Below are 20,173 nucleotides of genomic sequence, written 5' to 3' on the forward strand. Positions count from 1 at the left end.
GTAACGACCCGATTGCGTCAACTGCACCGGCATCGAACTCTGTACCTCAGCGCCGGCAGCATGCGACAAACAATGTGACTAGCGAGGATGACGAAATATTATTAACGACCGTACAATTACGTGTACGTGCTATTGACGATACCTACCTGACTTTGCGAGCACTTTTAGACCAAGGGTCGCAAACAACTCTTATAACTGAAAATGCTGCGCAACTCCTAGGACTGCCTCGCCAAAATTTTAATGCCTCTGTTACAGGAGTGGGTATTTCAGCAAAAAGAAGCAAGGTAGGAATACACCTACACTGCATGTCGATCTATAATGACTACAATTTCACCACTGACCTAGTAATGCCAAAACTAGTGAACAGCTTGCCGCATGCTACTTTTGCAGCCAAGAAATATCCACACTTGCAACACATTCAACTCGCTGATCCTGACTACAATATTTCAAACAAAATTGACATTTTACTTGACGCAAAAATTTATGCAGAAATCATAATGAGCGGTTTGATCAAGGGAACTAAACAACAGCCCATTGCCCAACAGACGAGATTAGGGTGGATTCTGTCTGGGCCTGTTACTACTTTTAACAGCCACGTTCTTATAAATGGAGTTGAAGACATCGCCAACTACTGGGAGGTGGAGGAAATCGCATCCGAAACCACACCGATGACGCAACAGGAATTATTTTGCGAAGAACTTTATACCAAAACAACTAAGCGCTTGCCTGATGGTCGGTATGAAGTGCGACTACCGATGAAAACTGACTTTGAAGAGCATCTTGGACACTCTAAAGCACGCGCCGTGGCTAAATTTAAACAGCTCCAGAGTCGCCTGATGAAGGATAGCACACTACGTCAGAGCTACGGGCAATTCATACATGAGTACATAGATCTAGGTCACATGCGCAAATGCACTGAACAAAAAGAGCCTATGTGCTACCTATCACATCACGGGGTACAAAAGCTAGACTCGCTTACCACCAAACTTCGTGTCGTCTTTAACGCTTCCTCAAAAACATCTACGGGGAACAGTTTGAATGACCTAATGGAAAGCGGTCCCAAGCTTCAACAAGACATTCAAAGTTTATTGCTCAGATGGCGAACGTACCGCTATGTATACTCAGCAGACTGCGAGAAGATGTACCGCTGTATTCTGGATCCCGAACAATAACACCTGCAAAAAATTCTCTGGCGAGATAATATTCAAGATCGTATCAAAGAATATCAACTGTGCACCGTGACGTACGGTATGAAAGCCGCTCCATATCTAGCTATGCGTACGATGCAACAGCTAGCATTTGACGATAAAACTAAATTTCCGCTTGCTGCTGAAGCCCTGACTCATAATTTTTACGTCGACGATTTGTTAAGCGGCAGCCATTCGATTGACCACGCAAGAGAAGTCCAAAGACAACTTATCGAGATGTTACAGGGCGCTAAAATTAACCTTAGAAAATGGTCGAGTAATTGTCCGCAATTACTTGCACACCTGAAAACCGAACAAATAAATCCGACAACAATAGACTTCAAAAATGCTAGCTCTACAAAGTAGAATTACATGACTTTCTATCTGAAGTTGCCGAGATGGGTGTTACTTGGCACTTAAATACACCCGCATGACCAAGCGCTGGCGGATTGTGGGAAGCGGCGGTAAAAAGTACTAAACACCATCTTAAACGAGTTTTGGGAGAGCAAAAACTATTTGAGGAGTTTACAATGTTACTCAATCAAATAGAAGCATGTCTGAACTCGCGGCCGTTGTGTGCACTGACGGAGAACGAAGACGACAGCTTTTTAACTCCAGGACATTTCTTAGTAGGAGGACCACTTTTATCCCCGCCGCTGACTGACTTTGACGAACGTTGTATCAAGACGAGATGGATCAGCTCACTGAGATAATGCATCGTGACTTTTGGCGAAAATGGTCGTCTGACTATTTACAACACCTACAAATTCGTTCGAAATGGAAGCATCCTCAAGAAAATATGAAGGTTAATGACATTGTTCTCATCAAAGAAGAGAACCTGCCACCGACGAAATGGGCTATGGGTCGAGTGATTGTCGTTCATCCAGGAACAGATGGGCACATCAGAGTCGTGACACTACGTACGAAGAGTGGAGAAATAAAACGACCCATAATCAAGTTAGTTCCACTTCTGGTAAACAATGAACATGACTTCTCAAAAATCACTTTGGAAAATGACGAACCCAAGAAAAATGACACCTCGACACCACGTACATTGCGAAAAAATCGAGGTCTGCCAACTACACTGATGAACTTGGTACTTTTCCTGCTGATGCTTTTATCATCTACGATTGAAGCAAATGTCTACATCAAAAGCTTGAACAATAACACATTGTTCTTTGACAAAATCTCTGACGTAGGAATCATACAGGACAAATGGAAACTTATTGCCTACTACAACATGACAACATATTGGCATAGTATTACCGCCGTTAAAAAATATATCTACTCGGTAAACAAAACCTGCAACAACGATCACTCATGTGCACCTGTTGTGACGCAATTCGCTCACGAGCTCGATGAACTTCGACACTATAACGAATTGCTGACGAACCAACATCACATCCTGCAACGAAACAAGAGAGGCTTAATCAACGGGGCCGGTTACCTAGCTAACACCCTGTTTGGGGTCTTGGATGACACATTTGCTCGAAGATAATCGTTTGATCGTAAAAGAGCGAGAAGATAATTTACTTAATTTAAAAACCAAACATCATTGATCGAAGCGGAGAATAATATCCTGAAAAGAAACGAACAAATTATGAACACTCAATTTGAGCATATCTACAAAAATCTGCGAGTATGTAGTAGTAATTTACTTGGTGGTAGGGCTTTGTGCGAGCCCGTCTGGGTAGGTACCACCCACTCATCAGATATTCTACCGCCAAATAACAGTACTCTGTATTGTTGTGTTCCGGTTGGAAGGGTGAGTGAGCCAGTGTAATCACAGGCACAAGGGACATTACATCTTAGGTCCCAAGGTTGGTGGCGCATAGGTGATGTAAGGAATGGTTAATATTTCTTACGGCGCCTTTGTCTATGGGCGGTGGTGACTTACCATCAGGTGGCCCATATGCTCGTCCGCCAACCAATGCCATAAAAAAGAGTAATATCTACTGAGATGCACCAAGTCGAAAAAGAACGACAAAGCACTCTACGGGCATTCCATTTACTGTCATCTTTAATATCTGTTGATGTGATTATCTTCAACCTTCGGCGTACGCAGGACACTCTGCTTGACATCGTGACCGATATTTATAACGGCCGCCTGAATATACACTTATTAACTCCGGCAGAACTTACGCAACAATTAAATGTAATATCCGGCCATTTACAGGATGATGTTGTTGTTCCAACTAACAATTTTCGAGATCTCTACGGTCTCTTACAAGTACGAGCTAAAGTGACTAGGAGATTCCTGATAATGGAAATCAAGATTCCCCTGCTAAACAGAAACCAATTTGAATTAAATGACGTCATCGATATCCCTCAACGAAGAGGAGACAAAGTCATCTATACTTCCACGGAAACAAAATATCTCGCTGTCAACGTGAGAAAGGACACAATAATACCCATGACAGAAAAGGATACAAATATGTGCATACGACAGACACATAAACAAATGTTATGTCCATTGAACCATCCTGTATACACAATGCAAGTTGAACAATCGCTCTGTAATATGAAACTACAGATTAGCAATGAAAACAAACCATACTGTCGGTCAGAAGCGAAAGTATGCTCCGACAGATGGATTAAATTACACGCTCGTGACACATGGATGTTTTCTTGCTGCACCGAATGCGCCATACGAATCATATGTCCGAATAATGTAACAATGAAACATTTACGTGATAATGGAGTAATCGACCTTGACCCTGGTTGTACTATTAGAGGTGAATCCTTTACAGTTCACGCTCAACATGACTATGTCAATCAGATGTACATTCAACCTACGACTCACATCAATGTACCAGTTATATCTACGCTGAACGAGTTCATGAAGATATCATTGCCTCACAATTTCACCGCTGAGAACCATGAAGAATTGTTTACATCAATAAAGAAAAACATAGACGATTTGAAGCGGTCAGACTTGAAGAAATTTGAAACCCATGGCTCTACACATTATATTGTAATTTATACAATTTTATTCTTGATGACGACGTTGCTGCTCACACTCGCATATTTTAATCTGAGGCCAAGATATGAATGGAAACCTAGTGAGGTCAACCCAAACCCTGCCGCTACAAACAATGACATTACATTAGACGAGATAGTGTCGTCGCCCCCGCCGTCTTCTTCGCCGATCCCGAGAATGACAGCCGCAAGTACAGCGACACGAGGCTCTACAACGAGTGTCGACACTGCGACATCACCCACCATCCCGAGGAAAATCCACTTTAATCTTAATACGAGCACTGGGGACTTAAATAACTAACGTGTAACTTTAATTTTAGATAATTGCTTATTTTTGTTTACTTATTTTTTTTCTTTTTGTAGTTGGAAATATGTACAAGCTAGCGCTGTACACGTGCCTGTAAGTTCTTTGACACTTGACGTCACACAATTCGTATGACCCAGTTACGATCATTATGTTATTACATTTTTATATGTACTTTTAGTGTAATAAAGACGCTCCGTAGTATCGGTTAGCTTGACAAACATATAGTTTTCTTTGCTTGACGACAACCCCGATTGCTCTCCGATCTACCTGACATCTGACATGGTGAGAGTTTAGAGGCATTAGTAGATATAGAAAGGTGATTTGGCCAATTTTTATGAAACATTTTTTGAAATTGGACACTAGTATCAGGGAAACCTTTTATAAGACCAAGGTTTGTTATAACAGGGGTATTATAAATAAGAGCTTTAAAGGAGGTGGAAAAAAGAGGATTAGAAGGAAAAGTGGTAAGGGGATGAGGGAAGTTGGTATACTTGAGGAAACTATTTAATAGGAATGAGGATTTCGGACTGTCTGGGTTGTAAAGGTGGGATAATTTGTTTAATCGGGCCAATAGAGGATGGGAAGATAGCTGTAACAATTTGATGATAAAGCGGTCACATAAGTATTGCCTCCTTATATGTAGAGGGGTCATTCCGCTGTTTCGTGCAAATTCAAACGTTCCGCGGATTAAAAAAAAAAGTCATATTTTCTAGGCTTTTTAGGAATTAATCAAGTTTAAATTGCTACTAGATTCATAAAAATTGGGAGGCACTTTTATATTTCGTATTGCTTCTGAGAAAATAATTCCTGAAATTTAAGGTATGGATAGTGATGAAATGGTAAAGGATTGTAATGAAATCACGGCATGGTATGATGATATGGTAAGGAAATACAATATTTGAACTGTAAAATCAGTCATAATAGTAGTGTAGAATCGAAAAAATGCACAATGTAGATTTATTAATCAATAACATTATTTATATTTAAGTACACATTAATTTTATCAGCGTAATCAAAATAATAAATGTTAGAAATGATGTTACCTTAACTTTTCGCTGATTCAGATTTGAGGCAAGTATGAAATTATCTAATATAAAACCTTTGTAACGTACAAAATAACAAAAATAACAACTTCAACAATCAATACAATACCAATCATAGTATCAAACCAAATAAATCCCTCCTTATGTTTTTATGCAGAATCACAATTTTATGGTTAATAAAACATTTATTAAAGACTCACGAAAAACAAAAATTAATAATAATAAAAAAAATAAAAAAATATCTTTATCTTTATAAAATAATTATGTATCACAACAATCTAATATAATTTATAATACTTATAATAATACAAAGTCTCCTTAATCTTTGGAACTTAAATAAAATTGTGCAAACACGACACCATTTAAAAAATATCAAAATCGTCACTATCATCTGATTCAAATAATTTATTGTTTTCTTTTTCTATTTTATTTGTCTTAACAAATGCTTCGAATTATAACTGGTGCTGAGAATTAAGTAAATCAATTTTTTTTTAAATATTTTTTTTTTTACTTGGGGCTACATAGAATTTGCGGTTTTCCCAATTTAAAAAGACGTCGGATAAAATTTTGACTTTTGGGGATCTCGCTTTTGTTGACGTTGACAAAGGCGAGAGCTGTAAATCTATTGGGCCTGAGAGAGGTTTCAAGTTCTCTAAAATATCAGATTTATATAGATTATTTAAAATCATGGACATATCTATGCTTTGTGACTAATCGTTATCGGCTTCATTAGAATTGAATTGATCTACCAGTGCTTCACCATAATTATCAAAATTAAGAATGCCTAAATGTTTATTATGCACACAAGGCAGTCTTAACATTCAAAGCAACTAAGACTTCGTAAAGCTATTATTTTTCTTTGATCAGCAGTCCACATGACTTGATGAACTTGCAGCGTTCCCTTAAATCTAGGAACATTATGGGGGAACTTCTTTTGTATGATGTCATTCTCTGTTATTATGTCAAAATGTACGTTTTGTATATTTTTAATTATAACAGTCGCAAAATCTTTGAATGAACCAACATCTCCACCGAATTTTACAAAATTGTCTGCAGTCCGTTTGATAACTGCGCCATCTGGGGCTCCTTTGCCATGGCCAGATTCTTAAAAATTCCACGTCACTTTATTTATAGTTGGAATAGTATATTTTAACTTTGTTATCATATAAAAAATATTTTTATTTCTGTATTGGCTAGACGATGAATCAGATAAAAAATGGACAACATTACATGTCACTAGCCCATAAGCCATCTGTAAAATAGGACATAAGTGAGCCCATACGGCTCCAGCGTCATGTGTAAAACAGTCACTCATTGTACAAAAAGATTTTGTTTGAAAGGTATCCTGTCTGTTTTTATAGTAGAGAACTCCTGTATGTAAGGACACTTGTGCACGACTTCCTCCAAAGTGAAAGGATTGTATCTCTTGATTATATTTTAAGCTGTAATTCTCACTGAAATCTGTATGAAATAGTATCTCGTTGTCTTTTAAATTTTCTTTTAATTGTTTAATAACTTCATACTGTACTGTAATGTTTAGATTGTGTTTGAGGAATGGAACTAACATTGACTCTAATTTATAAATGATATCGCGTGGAGAATTTTCAAACTTTTTTTTTGTAGTAACTTTTTTAATTTTTTGTACTCCATTTTTTGCTAAATATGATTTTTTATCTACAATCCACTGATAAAACTTAATTTTTTTGGTATTTTGATATTCATGATAATTTAAAACTTTACTTACGCATATTGTGCACGTACGTTCAAGACATGTTTGCTTTGTATCACAACAGAGACTTTTAATAACGTCTGTTCCAGTAGTTTCAGTGATGATTTCTGAAGATTTTAAAGACTTAATTAGAAGATTTACGTTGGAATGTAGTTTGCACTGACATGTGTCTCTATCGGGATTAGGAAAAACCACCCAAAAGGGTCTATGTTTGCAAAATGTTGAATAGCTTATACTTTGTTCTTTCAAAAACTTTTTATGCAAATTTTTTAAATTATCTGTCAGGTACCGCTTCTGTTTCTTCACCCCTCCCTTTTTTATAAATTCTTTCTTCCCCGCAGCAACTATACTATTTACGTCTTCAAAAAAATAATGAATCTGATTTATGAATGACTGTTTTTTTTCTATTTTAATGTCCTTATTTCTTCGATCAAATGGCAATTTATGAAGGAGCTTATATTTTCTCAATCTTTCTTCATTTATAATCTGTTCTGCGAAATGTCTCTTTTTCTTTTTAGAAATCGTTTTGTATCTGTCTTGTACTTGTTGCAATATACTTTCATTAAAAAGCAGTTGTTTTTTTACTACTTCTTTCTGTTTTGGTTGTATATAAATTAAAACTTCTTCAACTTTTTTTTCAATAGAATCAAATTCCGGTTGAGCTATGTTACTTTGTTTACGCAAAGTATCCTTTTCTCTTTTTAATTTACTAATTTCTTCTTTCAGCTTTTTTACCGTCTTCATGTGATTATATCGCATGCGCCTTATTGCATTGTTGAACTTAGGTAGTCTAATATTTAGATTATTTGGATTTGAAGACGGTCCTGGTTCAGCAAAAATCAAGGGATCCGGTCTTGATAGGCCTGGGTTAACAGTGGTCTCCGAGTCACTTTCTGGAGGTGAGTTTTCTATTATTATTTTTTGTATTTTTTTCTGTTCTTCCTTTTTTTTTAAATAGGTTTGTGTGTTTTTTCTCCACCGTCTTCTTTGTTCTCTTTGTCCTTTAGGAGTCATATCTTTAATACTACAAACATTTTTCTTTTCTTTTCTTTCTAGATATCTACTTCTCTCTTTCTCTTTCTGTATAGAATACAGCTCTGGGTCATTTTTTATTTTCATATATTTCTCTTTTTTACGTAGCCTGTCTTTTGGCATTTTTTCTTTTCTTGTTAATTTTTTACGAGTTTTTGCCATTATATTACTGAAATGGATAGCGTATGGTATAAACACGATAATCGAGAAAATAATTGATACAAATATACGTTCAAAAACTCAAATACTATTCGTAGCTTTCCTTTACACTTATATTTTCATTTTCTTCTAAAAAAGTTCATTACCCTTCAGTAAAAAAATGATTATGTTCTAAATCGATGAGCTACTAATATTTAAAATTAATACTAATATTCATAAGCATATTCGCCTGGAAATGCTTTTTGCACGAAACTACAGAATGACCCAGAGGAGGGTCAACACACTCAACCTGCAGAGCATTAGGAGGGGTGGATTTCATCGCACCCAAGATTATGCGCAAACATTTAACCTGAATTTTGTTTAATTTTTCTGAAGCTGATTTATTGAAGGGATCTAGAACAAGCAGTCCATAGTTCAAATGATTACGAACTATTTCGTTATAGATCAGCTTCAATGTATAAGGTCACCCTTATAACTCCAGATACCCTCCCCACCAAACTCCAGATACTGCTCTAAGCGCATTAACTTTTTCACATTTCTTGGCTAAATGGTCAGAGTAAGAAATTCTGTTCAGTCGGTGATCGAGAATAATACCAAGAAATTTTGTTTTGTCTACAAAGTTAATGCGTTGACCCTCATAAAACAAATTAAAGGTATACAGGTATACGTCTTTTTTTAGTAAATACCACTGCTTGACTTTTAGCTATCGACAGCGATAAGCCATGGTCAGAGAGCCACTGGGATAGGTAATGCAAAGCAGAGTTTAATCGAAATGTTAAATTTTCAATGGAGCTAGATCATACAAAACAGTGTTATCAGTATACTGGAGTATGTTACAAAAATTGTTACCAGACAAATCTAGATCATGGGTGTATATGCTGTAAAGTAGAGGACTAAGTACTGAGTCTTGAGGAAGAGCTTTCCAGACAAGTCTGGGGGGAAGTGAGAGATGTTAGTGTCTAACCGTTATTAATCTGCAAGTTAGTTAGTTAGATTACATATGAGATGAGCTATCCTCGGTGGGATACTCAGCTGATGCATTTTCTGCATGAGCAACGGAAAAAGTACATTATCATATGCAGAAGATATATCTAGAAAGATTCCCACAAGGTAATTCGAATGTATGTTGTGAGTATGCTTAGACTATCAATGGTGCTCAACCCCTTCCGAAAACCAAATTGAGAGTATATTATATATTTCTGCTTTCAATTAACCATTCCAGGCGGTTCTTCAACAGATGTTCAGTGATCTTTGCCAAAGTTGATGATAAAGCTATCGGTCTATATGAGTTGCAATCTTTTTTTTTTTTTTATGTCATAAGGTGGCAAACGAGCAGGAGGCTCACCTGATGGAAAGTGACTACCACCGCCCATGGACATCTGCAACACCGGGGGGCTTGCAGGTGCGTTGCCGGCCTTTCAGGAAAGAGTACGCTCTTTTCTTGAAGGTTCCCAAGTCGTATCGGTTCGGAAAAACCGCCGGCGAAAGCTGGTTCCACAGAGTGGTTGTGCGAGGCAGAAAATGTCTTAAAAATCGCGCTGTTGTGGATTTTCGGACATCTAGGTGGTGCGGGTGATATTTGGAATTTTGACGAGATGTCCGAAGGTGAAATTCAGCAGCCGGGATTAATCCGAACAATTCCTCGGAACATTCCCCGTGATAAATTCTGTAGAAGATGCAGAGCGATCCAACATCTCTACGCAAATCCAAAGGATCAAGCAGATCGGAAAGGGCTTGTTCGTCTATAATTCGAGCCGCTCTACGTTGGATACAGTCAAATGGAAGGAGCTGGTACTGGGGAGCACCCGCCCAGAGGTGAGAGCAGTATTCCATGTGAGGCCGAATTTGCGCCTTGTATAGTCTTAGACGATGGGCCGACGTGAAATACTGTCTTGCCTTGCTGAGCACACCAAGCTTTTTTGATGCCAATTTGGCTTTGCCTTCCAATTGACCGCGGAACTGAACGAGACTCGAAACATCAACGCCAAGTATTCCGATACTAGCTGTAGCGGCTAACGGAATGTTCTCGAATCGTGGAGATACGACAAATGGTGTTTTTTTAGCAGTTAACGCGCAAACTTGCGTCTTTTTGGGGTTGAAGTGAACTAGGTTTAGCCGACCCCAGTTCGAGACTTTGTTTAACGAAGACTCGATTTCAGATACAAGTTTGTTTTTCGGTTTTCTTCGACGTTTTCCCGAGAAATATTAGCACGGCCGGTGTATGAGGTGTCTACGGTGCTGTCGTCTGCATAGCAATGAATGATACTGATTTGCAACAAGTCATTTATATGCAGAAGAAACAGAGTGGGTGATAGAACGCAGCCTTGTGGAACACCAGCATTGACGAATTTTAAGTCAGAGCATGCACCGTCGACAACGACCTTGATGCTCCGATCTGCCAAAAAACTGGTAATCCAATTGCATAATTTCCCGGGAAGCCCATAGGAAGGAAGCTTCGAAAGAAGCGCTTTGTGCCACACGCGATCGAAGGCCTTCGCTATGTCCAGACTGGCTGCTAATGCCTCCCCTTTGCTCTCAACTGCTTCCGCCAATCTATGAGTAAGGTAAACTAGAAGATCACCGGCTGAGCGACCCCGACGGAAACCGTACTGGCGGTCGCTAATCAGCTGGTACTCCTCTAGGTACCGCAGGAGCTGGCAGTTTATAATGGACTCCATTACCTTGGAGAACAAGGAGGTGATGGCTATAGGCCTATAATTGGATGGGTCTGAGCGGTTGCCCTTTTTAGGGATCGGATGCACCAAAGCAGTCTTCCAGGAGTTCGGGACGACGCCGAATGCATAGGATTGCCGGAAAAGACGCGTTAAGACCGGCGCCAACTCGGGAGCACAAGTCCGTAGCACGATTGGAGGAATGCCATCGGGTCCACTCGACTTATGAATATCCAAGGAAAGAAGTGCTTTACGAACTGCACTTTGCCGGAATTTAACCTCCGGCATCGTGGTATCACACCGCGGGATTGTTGGTGGTGACTTTCCTCGGTCATCCAGAGTCGAGTTCTCGAGAGTCGAGTCGAGAACTCGAAAGTATGCAGTGTGGCACTACCACTTAAATCTGAAGAGTTCTTACCCGGTTTAAGGATCGGGATAACAATTTGTGTCTTCCAAGATTGCGGGACAATTCCTTTGATAAAAACCGAGTTAATTATATTTAAAAAACATTTTTTCGCTTTATCATTTAATTTAGAAATAAAAGAGTAAGGAACGCAGTCTTCCCCAGGAGTAGAATCGGATAAACCATTTAACGCACATTGAAGTTCGGAAAAAGAAAAGGGGGCATCCATTTCATCCAAAATGGATGTGTATGCTGGCGTAGAATTTAGAAAAGTGTCCCCATAAGGGACAAATGGGGGGGCAAGCTTATCAGCGAAATCGTTAAGCCACTCAGAAGGAGTATTTGAGGAAGGGTCAATAGAATTAAGGCATCGGCGGAATTTTTCAAGTTGGGACCAGACTACAGGGAAGAGGAACGAGGACTCAGGGATTCACAGAAATGAATCCAACTAACTTTTTTCTTTTTAGAAATTAATTGTTTAAATTTGGCGTCGATTTTCTGATACTTACAAAAGTTATCCAAGGACATACACCATGAGTATGATGCTTCAGCCTCTAGTCTCTGTTCAGATAATCGTTTGCATTCCTCATCCCAACAAGGGGTGGAAAGCAAATGATTTTTTGAGGTGTGTTTTTTAGAGAAGTGGAGATTAGCTGCAGTTAAAATACCATTAAGGAAAATATCATAGCAGATCAAAGAATTACATTTCCATAGTCTTGTGAAACAAAGAGGGTGTCGATCATGGAATCTACAGACTCAGCATATGCAGACCAGTAAACATTTTTTAGTTTAAGTTTTAATGAGGGATTTGGATTGATATGGGTAATGGACCGGTGAATTAAAGAAAGGAAGATAGGAAAGTGGTCACTGCCAAAAGAAGATGAGAGGACATTCCAGGATATTTGAGAAGAAAGGACTGGAGAGGATAAGGATAAGTCTACAGTGGATTTTGGGTTTTGGTTAGGATATACTCTACGTGTTGGTGAGCCATTATTGAGGATGCAGAGGTTTGCATCATCAAATATGTCCATCAACAAGAGAGCAAATGGGTCACAGAAATGTGAACCCCAGGAGGTGTGATGGGCGTTAAAATCCCCCATGACTAGGATAGGACTAGGGAAAGAGGAAATTATGGCAGATATATCAGGAATTAAAGCTGGATTAGGATGAGGAATTTACAGGGAAAGAAAAGAGATGTTAAGGGCTCTAACAGCAACAGCATAAATATGCTGGTTGGGAAGGGATAAAGGAATTTGGGAGAAGGGATGGGAGTGCCGAACGAAAATGGCACTCACAGCATAACCATCACTTCTGTCATCCCTCAAGCAGGAGGAGCCTGGGACCCGGAATCGGGATCCAGGGATCAACAATGTTTCAGAGATGGCAATAATGACAGGTTTATGGAGGTTTATTAGAGAGCTTCTCTCTCTTCATGTTTTTTAAGTCGGACGCTCTTGCAGTTCCATTGAAGGAAGCTGATTGGGGCCATTGTGAAGGATGGAGAATAACTGACATAAGTCTTGAGCAACGTTGGATGGTAAGGGGATATCGTTACATGTTGAGATAATACTAAGAACGTACGTATCTTAGTTAGCATTTCTAAGAAGTTGGGATTGTTATTAAGAGGGTTAGGTTAGGTTATGGTTGAGAGCACAACCATTAGGAGCAGTAGAGGGACGATTACTAACGATCGATTGATGGGCCTGTTTATCATACCCCTTTCCCAAGAGGTGATCTTGGGCGAGGAGTACTGATAACAGTCTTCCGATAGGACCTAGTAGTTGAAGGGATAGGTTGACTAGGGAGAATTGGAAAATATGTAGGAGGGGTAAACATTTCCTTTGCAATCTCTGCATAGGATCTACGTACAGGTGGAAACCGAGAGGATGCTTCAATGTTGTCTTTTGGAAGTGGTAGTGCCACACTGCATACCTTCGGGTTGCAGCCGAATGGGCCGGCACGCACGGGGAAGTACCACTCTCTCACTTAAAATCGGTGTGAAGTGGTAGCTATTCTACCGCGTTTCGTCTGGTATGTGAGAGTCCCGAAGGCCCGATCCCCCCCCCCCTAAACATGATGGTTGTGCAGAATTTGGTTACATTACCCCAGGAGGGTACCATCAGCGACTGCGGTGGAGAATCCCTCTCTGGGCATCCATGCTCAGGACGTACACCACCTGAGCAGGGATGCCCAGGCTGCCCTCCGAATTCTGGGGGGCGCAATTTTGCGCTCGCCACTGTTCGGGGCAAGCGGAGCAGGCATCATAAGGCAACCCCTACCATTCTCACTGTGGACTTCTGCAACATAAGTGGACTCAACTCGAACTTGAACGCCGTCCATTTTCACCTTGAGACGGCGAAGCTGGCCTTGCTCTTTCTTACCGAGACTCAGATATCTTCTCCTGCCGATACGACTTTTCTTTCCTACCCCGGGTATAAATTGGAACATTCCTTTGAACCATGAGCTGGGGTGTGCGTTTACGTCAGAGATGATATCTGCTCTCGACGCCTCGGCAGCCTTGAATTTTGCTTAAATAAAATTCCTTTGACCGAACGTGAAATATCTAAAATCTTAAAATCGGTTGATATTAGCAAAGGACCTGGTCCTGATAGAATTCCCCCATTATTTATTAAAATGACTAGTAAGTACTTAACACTTCCTTTAAAAATCCTTTTTTCAAAATCACTCGAATCTGCTAAATTTCCTACAATATGGAAAGCTGCCAATGTTGTTCCTATTTACAAAAAAGGCGACAAGCGTAATATCAAAAACTATTGACCTATTTCAATTTTAAGCGTTATTCCAAAACTTTTCGAAAAGCTCATTTGCCCAATTGTAACCAAATATTTTAAAAATATCCTCTCTACACAACAACATGGCTTTATGCAAAATAAATCAACATTGACTAATTTATTAGACTATTTTATAGATCTGTCCGAAAACGTTGATCACAAGACTCAAATTGATGCTATTTGCACGGATTTTACGAGTGCATTCGACAAAGTTAGCCATACAATCTTACAATCGAAGCTTATGTATTACGGAATCCATGGTAATTTGCTGAATTGGTTAGTATCCTACCTAAATAACCGATCTCAACGGGTGATTACTCACGGCTATTCATCTTTTGAATTTGTTCCCACATCCGGGGTACCCCAAGGATCCCATTTAGGTCCAATACTTTTTTTTAGTTTTTATTAATGATATAGTAGACAGCGTTAAATTTAGCAAATGTTTAATATTCGCCGACGATCTTAAAATCTACAGACCTATAAAAACGTTATCCGATTCTGACCTTCTCCAAGCAGATATAGACGCTCTCGCTAGCTGGTGTAATAAAAATAATATGGAATTAAATGTTAAAAAATGTCTTCATATAAAGTTTACAAGACGCAGAAAACCAATATTATCTAAATATTCTATATCTGGCGATCCTCATATACACTCTATCCGAGGTTAATTCAATTCGAGACTTAGGTGTACTTATCAATAGCAATTTAAATTTTATTAATCATTTAGACAAAATAATATCAAAAGCTTGGAAAATGTTAGGATTTGTTAAACGAACATGCAAGGATTTTAAGAATACTCGCTCATTGCTCTGCATTTATAATTCTCTTGTACATTCCAATTTAGAGTATGCATCAAATATATGGAACCCATTTTATAACACTCATATCGAAAGACTAGAGCGAATACAACAAAATTTTACCCGTTTTCTTGCATACAAGGATACTAGTTGTCCTTATCGCGCTAACTACAACAATAGGCTAAAACATTTTAAAATGATATCACTCAAAAGTCGCCGTGAAATCAGCGATGTTTTGACCCTACACAAACTGATCCATGGTCAAATAATGTCATCTGAACTACTTCAGCAAATCAATTTAGTTGTTCCCCTGTAGTGATATGTACAATTAAGAAGGAGTGTTGAGCGAGTAAAAGTTGAAGAGAAAGAGTTTATTGATAGAAAAGACAGTTTATTGAAAGTCACAAGCACACACACACTAAAAGTCAGAAGAAGAAGAATAAGTTTAGAAGAGGCACAGAATTACACAGAGACAGTTACAAATTATAAATTATAAAAATAGGACGCGGCGGTTACAATTTACTTAGAATTTCGAATTGAGTTAATAGCGTGTAAGCGTACAGCTGACTGCCCGATCGGCCGGTGCATCGTCCATCGGCGCGGCGCAAGCGCCGCCCCTTTGTGACGTACCGTTCGAGACAATGGGACCGGGCAGCGGCCGATCTATTTATTTACTACTAATAAATATGTTTGCGTGACCGCTATACATACAAATAAATATGTGTATTATTTTACAATATATTTTTTTATATTTTTTTTTTTTTACAAATTATCTATTTTTTATAATAACATATTTTTTGTAATTTTTATATTTTTTTATTTTTTATATTTATGAAAATTCATAATTATGCTACATCACCCCCCTTCAGAGACCGGGTTACGGGCGATAATAGTCGGGAAATTTTACAATGCGGCCCGAGTGTGTTTTCTTTATATTATCACCGGCAAAAGATAGCCTCTGATGTTTCTCTCGTGTGTTGTGATGATGAGTGTGAACATTGGATGGTGTTGTATTGTGATGGTGTGTGAGAGTGTAGGATGGTAGTGTGTTTGTTGGATCACTAAGTATGTAGGCCGGTTTTAAGCGATCTATCGATTCTGTAACCTGTTTACCATTTACCATGATTTTGTGCACCTTGTCGCTACGTGAAATAACTAAGTGAGGTCAGGAGTATGCTGGTGTTAGGGATCGTTTAGTGGTGTCGTCTCTGAGAAAAACGTGAGATGATGTGGGTAAGTCCTTATAAATGAAACTTTTGACTTTACCACTGTGGTGTGAGCTTGGCGATGGATGCAAGTTCCGCACAAAACTACGCAACCAAGACAGGTAGTCCGTCATGTCTGCCGTTTCTTCGCTACGAGGATCAAAGAAGTCGCCAGGTAGTCGCAGAGGTTGGCCGTAAACAAGTTCAGCCGGTGAGGCTTGTATGTCTTCCTTGTATGCGCTGCGAATTCCCAGTAAGACAAGAGGAAGGGACTCAACCCAAGGTCCATTACCGTGGCAGGTTATTGCAGCCTTGAGCTGCCGGTGAAACCTCTCCACGAGTCCGTTGCACGCTGGGTGATAAGCCGTGGTTCTCCGATGCTGAAAACCAGCACAGACAGTCAAATTTTTAAATAGGGCTGATTCGAATTGACTGCCCCTATCGGTAACTATATCTGTGGGACAACCAAATCGAGATATCCATCCGCTTAATAAGGCCTTTGCCACAGTTTCTGCGGTTATGTCCATTAGAGGGATTGCCTCAGGCCATCGCGTAAAGCGGTCTACGGCCGTAAGGCAGTATCGGTACCCGTGACATAACGGTAAGGGTCCTATCAAATCGATGTGGACAAACGCGAATCTCAATTGTGGCAGTTTAAAATTTCCCACTGGAGCAAAGACATGCCTGGTCACCTTACTGCGTTGGCAAGCGAGGCAATTGCGTACCCAGCTCCGGCAGTCTTTCCTTACTCCAGGCCACACGTAGCGTTCTGAGACCAACTTGGCAGTAGCATTGGCACCAGGATGACTCAAGCAGTGTAGACTTTCGTATACCTGCCTGCGTAAGTCTCTGGGAACAAAAGGTCTCGGGGTGGTGCTACTGACATCGCAGTACAGCTTATCCCGAGATCCAGGAATTTTTAATTGCTGGAGTTGCAGAGATGTGTTGCCTTTTAACAGCTCTGATAACTCGGTATCAGAACTTTGAGCTAAAGCTATTCTCTCAGGGTCAACAGGTTGGGTGATTTCCTCAATACGCGACAAAGTATCTGCCACCACGTTGTTTTTACCAGATATATGTCTGATATCGGTGGTAAATTGAGCTATCAGATCGAGGTGGCGAAACTGCCTAGGAGAACAATTGTTCTTACGATTATGAAAAGCGAAGGTGAGAGGTTTGTGGTCTGTGTAGACTACGAAGTCGCGAGCTTCTAACATGCGCCTGAAATATTTGATGCTCTCGTAGATGGCAAGCAGTTCACGATCGTAAGGCGAATATTTGATCTGAGCTGGGCTTAACTTACGAGAGAAGAATGCAAGAGACTGCCATGCCCCCTCCTTCAGCTGCTGAACGACCGCGCCAACAGCTCTATCCGATGCATCAGTGACCAGGGCCAGCTTTGCGTCGCAGTCTGGATGTGCTAACATGGCAGCTTGACAAAGGCTGTTTTTGCAGCTTTCAAAAGCCTCAACTTCCCGTGCTGTCAAGTTGACTGGACTGGAACCTTTGACAGAACCAGATAGTAGTTCGTTTAAAGGTGCCTGGTAAGTCGCTGCGCCGGGAATAAACCGACGGTAAAAATTCACCATGCCTAAGAAAAGACGTAATTGTCTTACCGTCGTTGGAATGGGAAATTCCTTAATGGCATCTACCTTAGACGGCAGTGGTGTTGTTCCCTGAGCTGTGATGCGATGACCTAAGAACGTGACCTCGGATACACCGAAGATACACTTAGAGCTGTTTATAACCATACCGTATTCTCGGAGTCTGGTGAAGAGCTGGTAGAGGTGCATCTCGTGGGTCTGTTGGTCTTTTGAAAATACGAGGAAATCGTCCAGGAAAGCATATGTGAAGTCAAGACCTCTGAGCATTTCGTCGACAAAACGCTGAAACGTCTGTCCGGCGTTACGAAGTCCAAACGTCATGTATGGAAATTCATAAAGTCCGAACGGCGTTGTAATAGCGGTCTTCGGAATATCCTCTGGATTCACCCTGATTTGGTTGTACGCCTTTTCCAGATCTATGGTGGAGAATACAGTACAGCCGGAGAGGCTGTGAGTGAAGTCCTGTATGTGACGGATGGGATACCTGTCTGGAATCGTGCGAGCGTTGAGCATCCTATAGTCGCCACAAGGTCGCCAGCCGTCATTTTTCTTTGGCGCTAGGTGTAAAGGCGATGCCCATGGTGATTCGGAAGGACGACAGATACCACTTTGCAGCATGGTTTCAAATTCAGCCTTCGCAATTTTAAGCTTGTCTGGTGCTAGCCGGCGAGGTGTACAAAATACTGGTGGTCCAGGTGTTGTTTTAATGAAGTGCATCGTATTGTGTGAGTGTGTACGGTGTATGCCAGGTGGGCGAGTAATATCGGGGTACTGTCGTAGTATGTCGTGGTATGCAGAATTACCAGAGATTACCTTTACCGATGATATTACGTCTGCTGAATGGGCAGACAGACAGGGAATTAAATTGTAATAAGACAAAAAATCCACGCCTATTATCGCCTTCGTAACATCCGCAATAATAAATCTCCAAGTAAAGTCACGGCGTAACCCTAAGTTTAAATTTAAATTAATAAAACCGTAAGTATAAATTTGTGTACCGTTTGCCGCACTTAACTCGAACTTCGTTTTCTCACGTCGTCCTGATAAGGCTGATCGGGGGAAAACGCATAGATCGCTGCCGGTGTCCACTAAAAATTGGTTTTTGGTTCTGCGATCAGTCACGAATAAGCGGCCGGTACTCGGGCAATCACTAGCCGCCATTACTGATCGCCCTTTGCGTTTCCCGACGCTCGGTAGTCACATGGCGGTATACACTTTTTAGCACGTTCGCCGAAATGTTGATGGTACCAGCAGTGTGATGAAGATTTTGATCGCGTACAACTCGAGCGATGACGACTGCGGTTCCGGTATTTAGACCGTCCGCGCTCTCTCGACATCCTTTCTATTTTTTCGGTTAAACTAGCGACTTGTTTAGCCAGGGCTGCAATTTCGGTATTTTCACTGCTATTACTCGTGACGGCTGATGTTGACGCCATTTGAGGTCCGACCACGTCGCTAATTCGGTCAGCTAATTCCGCCAGATCGTCCATCGTGCTTTTCGATTGCGAGGCAATAATTGCTTGCATATTATGTGGGAGTCGACTTGCCCATATAGTGCGCAGGAAGTCTTCTGGTACTCCAGGTCCAGCTAAGTTCGTAAGATGCCTGTAGAACTGTGACGGTTTTCTGTCTCCTAATTCCTCGTGCATGAGGATCTGCTTTAATTTCTTCTCCTTGGAAGCAGATAATCTTTTTATCAACTCGCTTTTTAGCCTTTCGTATTTATTAGTAGTTGGGGGGTAGGTGATTATGTCCTCCACCTCGCAAGCATATTGAGGGTCCAAATTCCCCGTTACATAATAAAACTTGGTCTCGTCAGTTTTTATATTTGACAGAGCAAACTGTGCTTCCATCTGGGAGAACCAAAGAGCTGGTTTCTCGGCGTAAAATGGTGGGATTCTTACACCAACCCGAAATGATTCACGCGTGGTCTCACCCGCATGTTCCGGAACGTTCGGTGCCATTTCGATGCGTGCTTTAGGCTCGCTCATCTTGCTTGTGTTCTTCGGGGTCACCAGTTGTAGTGATATGTACAATTAAGAAGGAGTGTTGAGCGAGTAAAAGTTGAAGAGAAAGAGTTTATTGATAGAAAAGACAGTTTATTGAAAGTCACAAGCACACACACACTAAAAGTCAGAAGAAGAAGAATAAGTTTAGAAGAGGCACAGAATTACACAGAGACAGTTACAAATTATAAATTATAAAAATAGGACGCGGCGGTTACAATTTACTTAGAATTTCGAATTGAGTTAATAGCGTGTAAG

The 20,173-nt window shown here is 40.4% G+C and overlaps 2 protein-coding genes across 2 annotated transcripts; one reads left to right on the forward strand and one right to left on the reverse strand.

Annotated features, from left to right (window-relative positions):
- Positions 1-347: 347 nt before the first annotated feature.
- Positions 348-1,172, forward strand: LOC125075634. The gene has a single exon (XM_047687342.1). It carries the CDS (start codon positions 348-350, stop codon positions 1,170-1,172), a length of 825 nt encoding a protein of 274 aa, XP_047543298.1.
- Positions 1,173-19,069: 17,897 nt separating this feature from the next.
- On the reverse strand, positions 19,070-19,900 carry LOC125075635. Its single transcript, XM_047687343.1, has one exon. It carries the CDS (start codon positions 19,898-19,900, stop codon positions 19,070-19,072), a length of 831 nt encoding a protein of 276 aa, XP_047543299.1.
- Between the last annotated feature and the right edge of the window lie 273 nt (positions 19,901-20,173).

Source organism: Vanessa atalanta, chromosome W (assembly GCF_905147765.1).
Source record: "Vanessa atalanta chromosome W, ilVanAtal1.2, whole genome shotgun sequence".
NCBI classification, from domain to species: Eukaryota; Metazoa; Arthropoda; class Insecta; order Lepidoptera; family Nymphalidae; genus Vanessa; species Vanessa atalanta.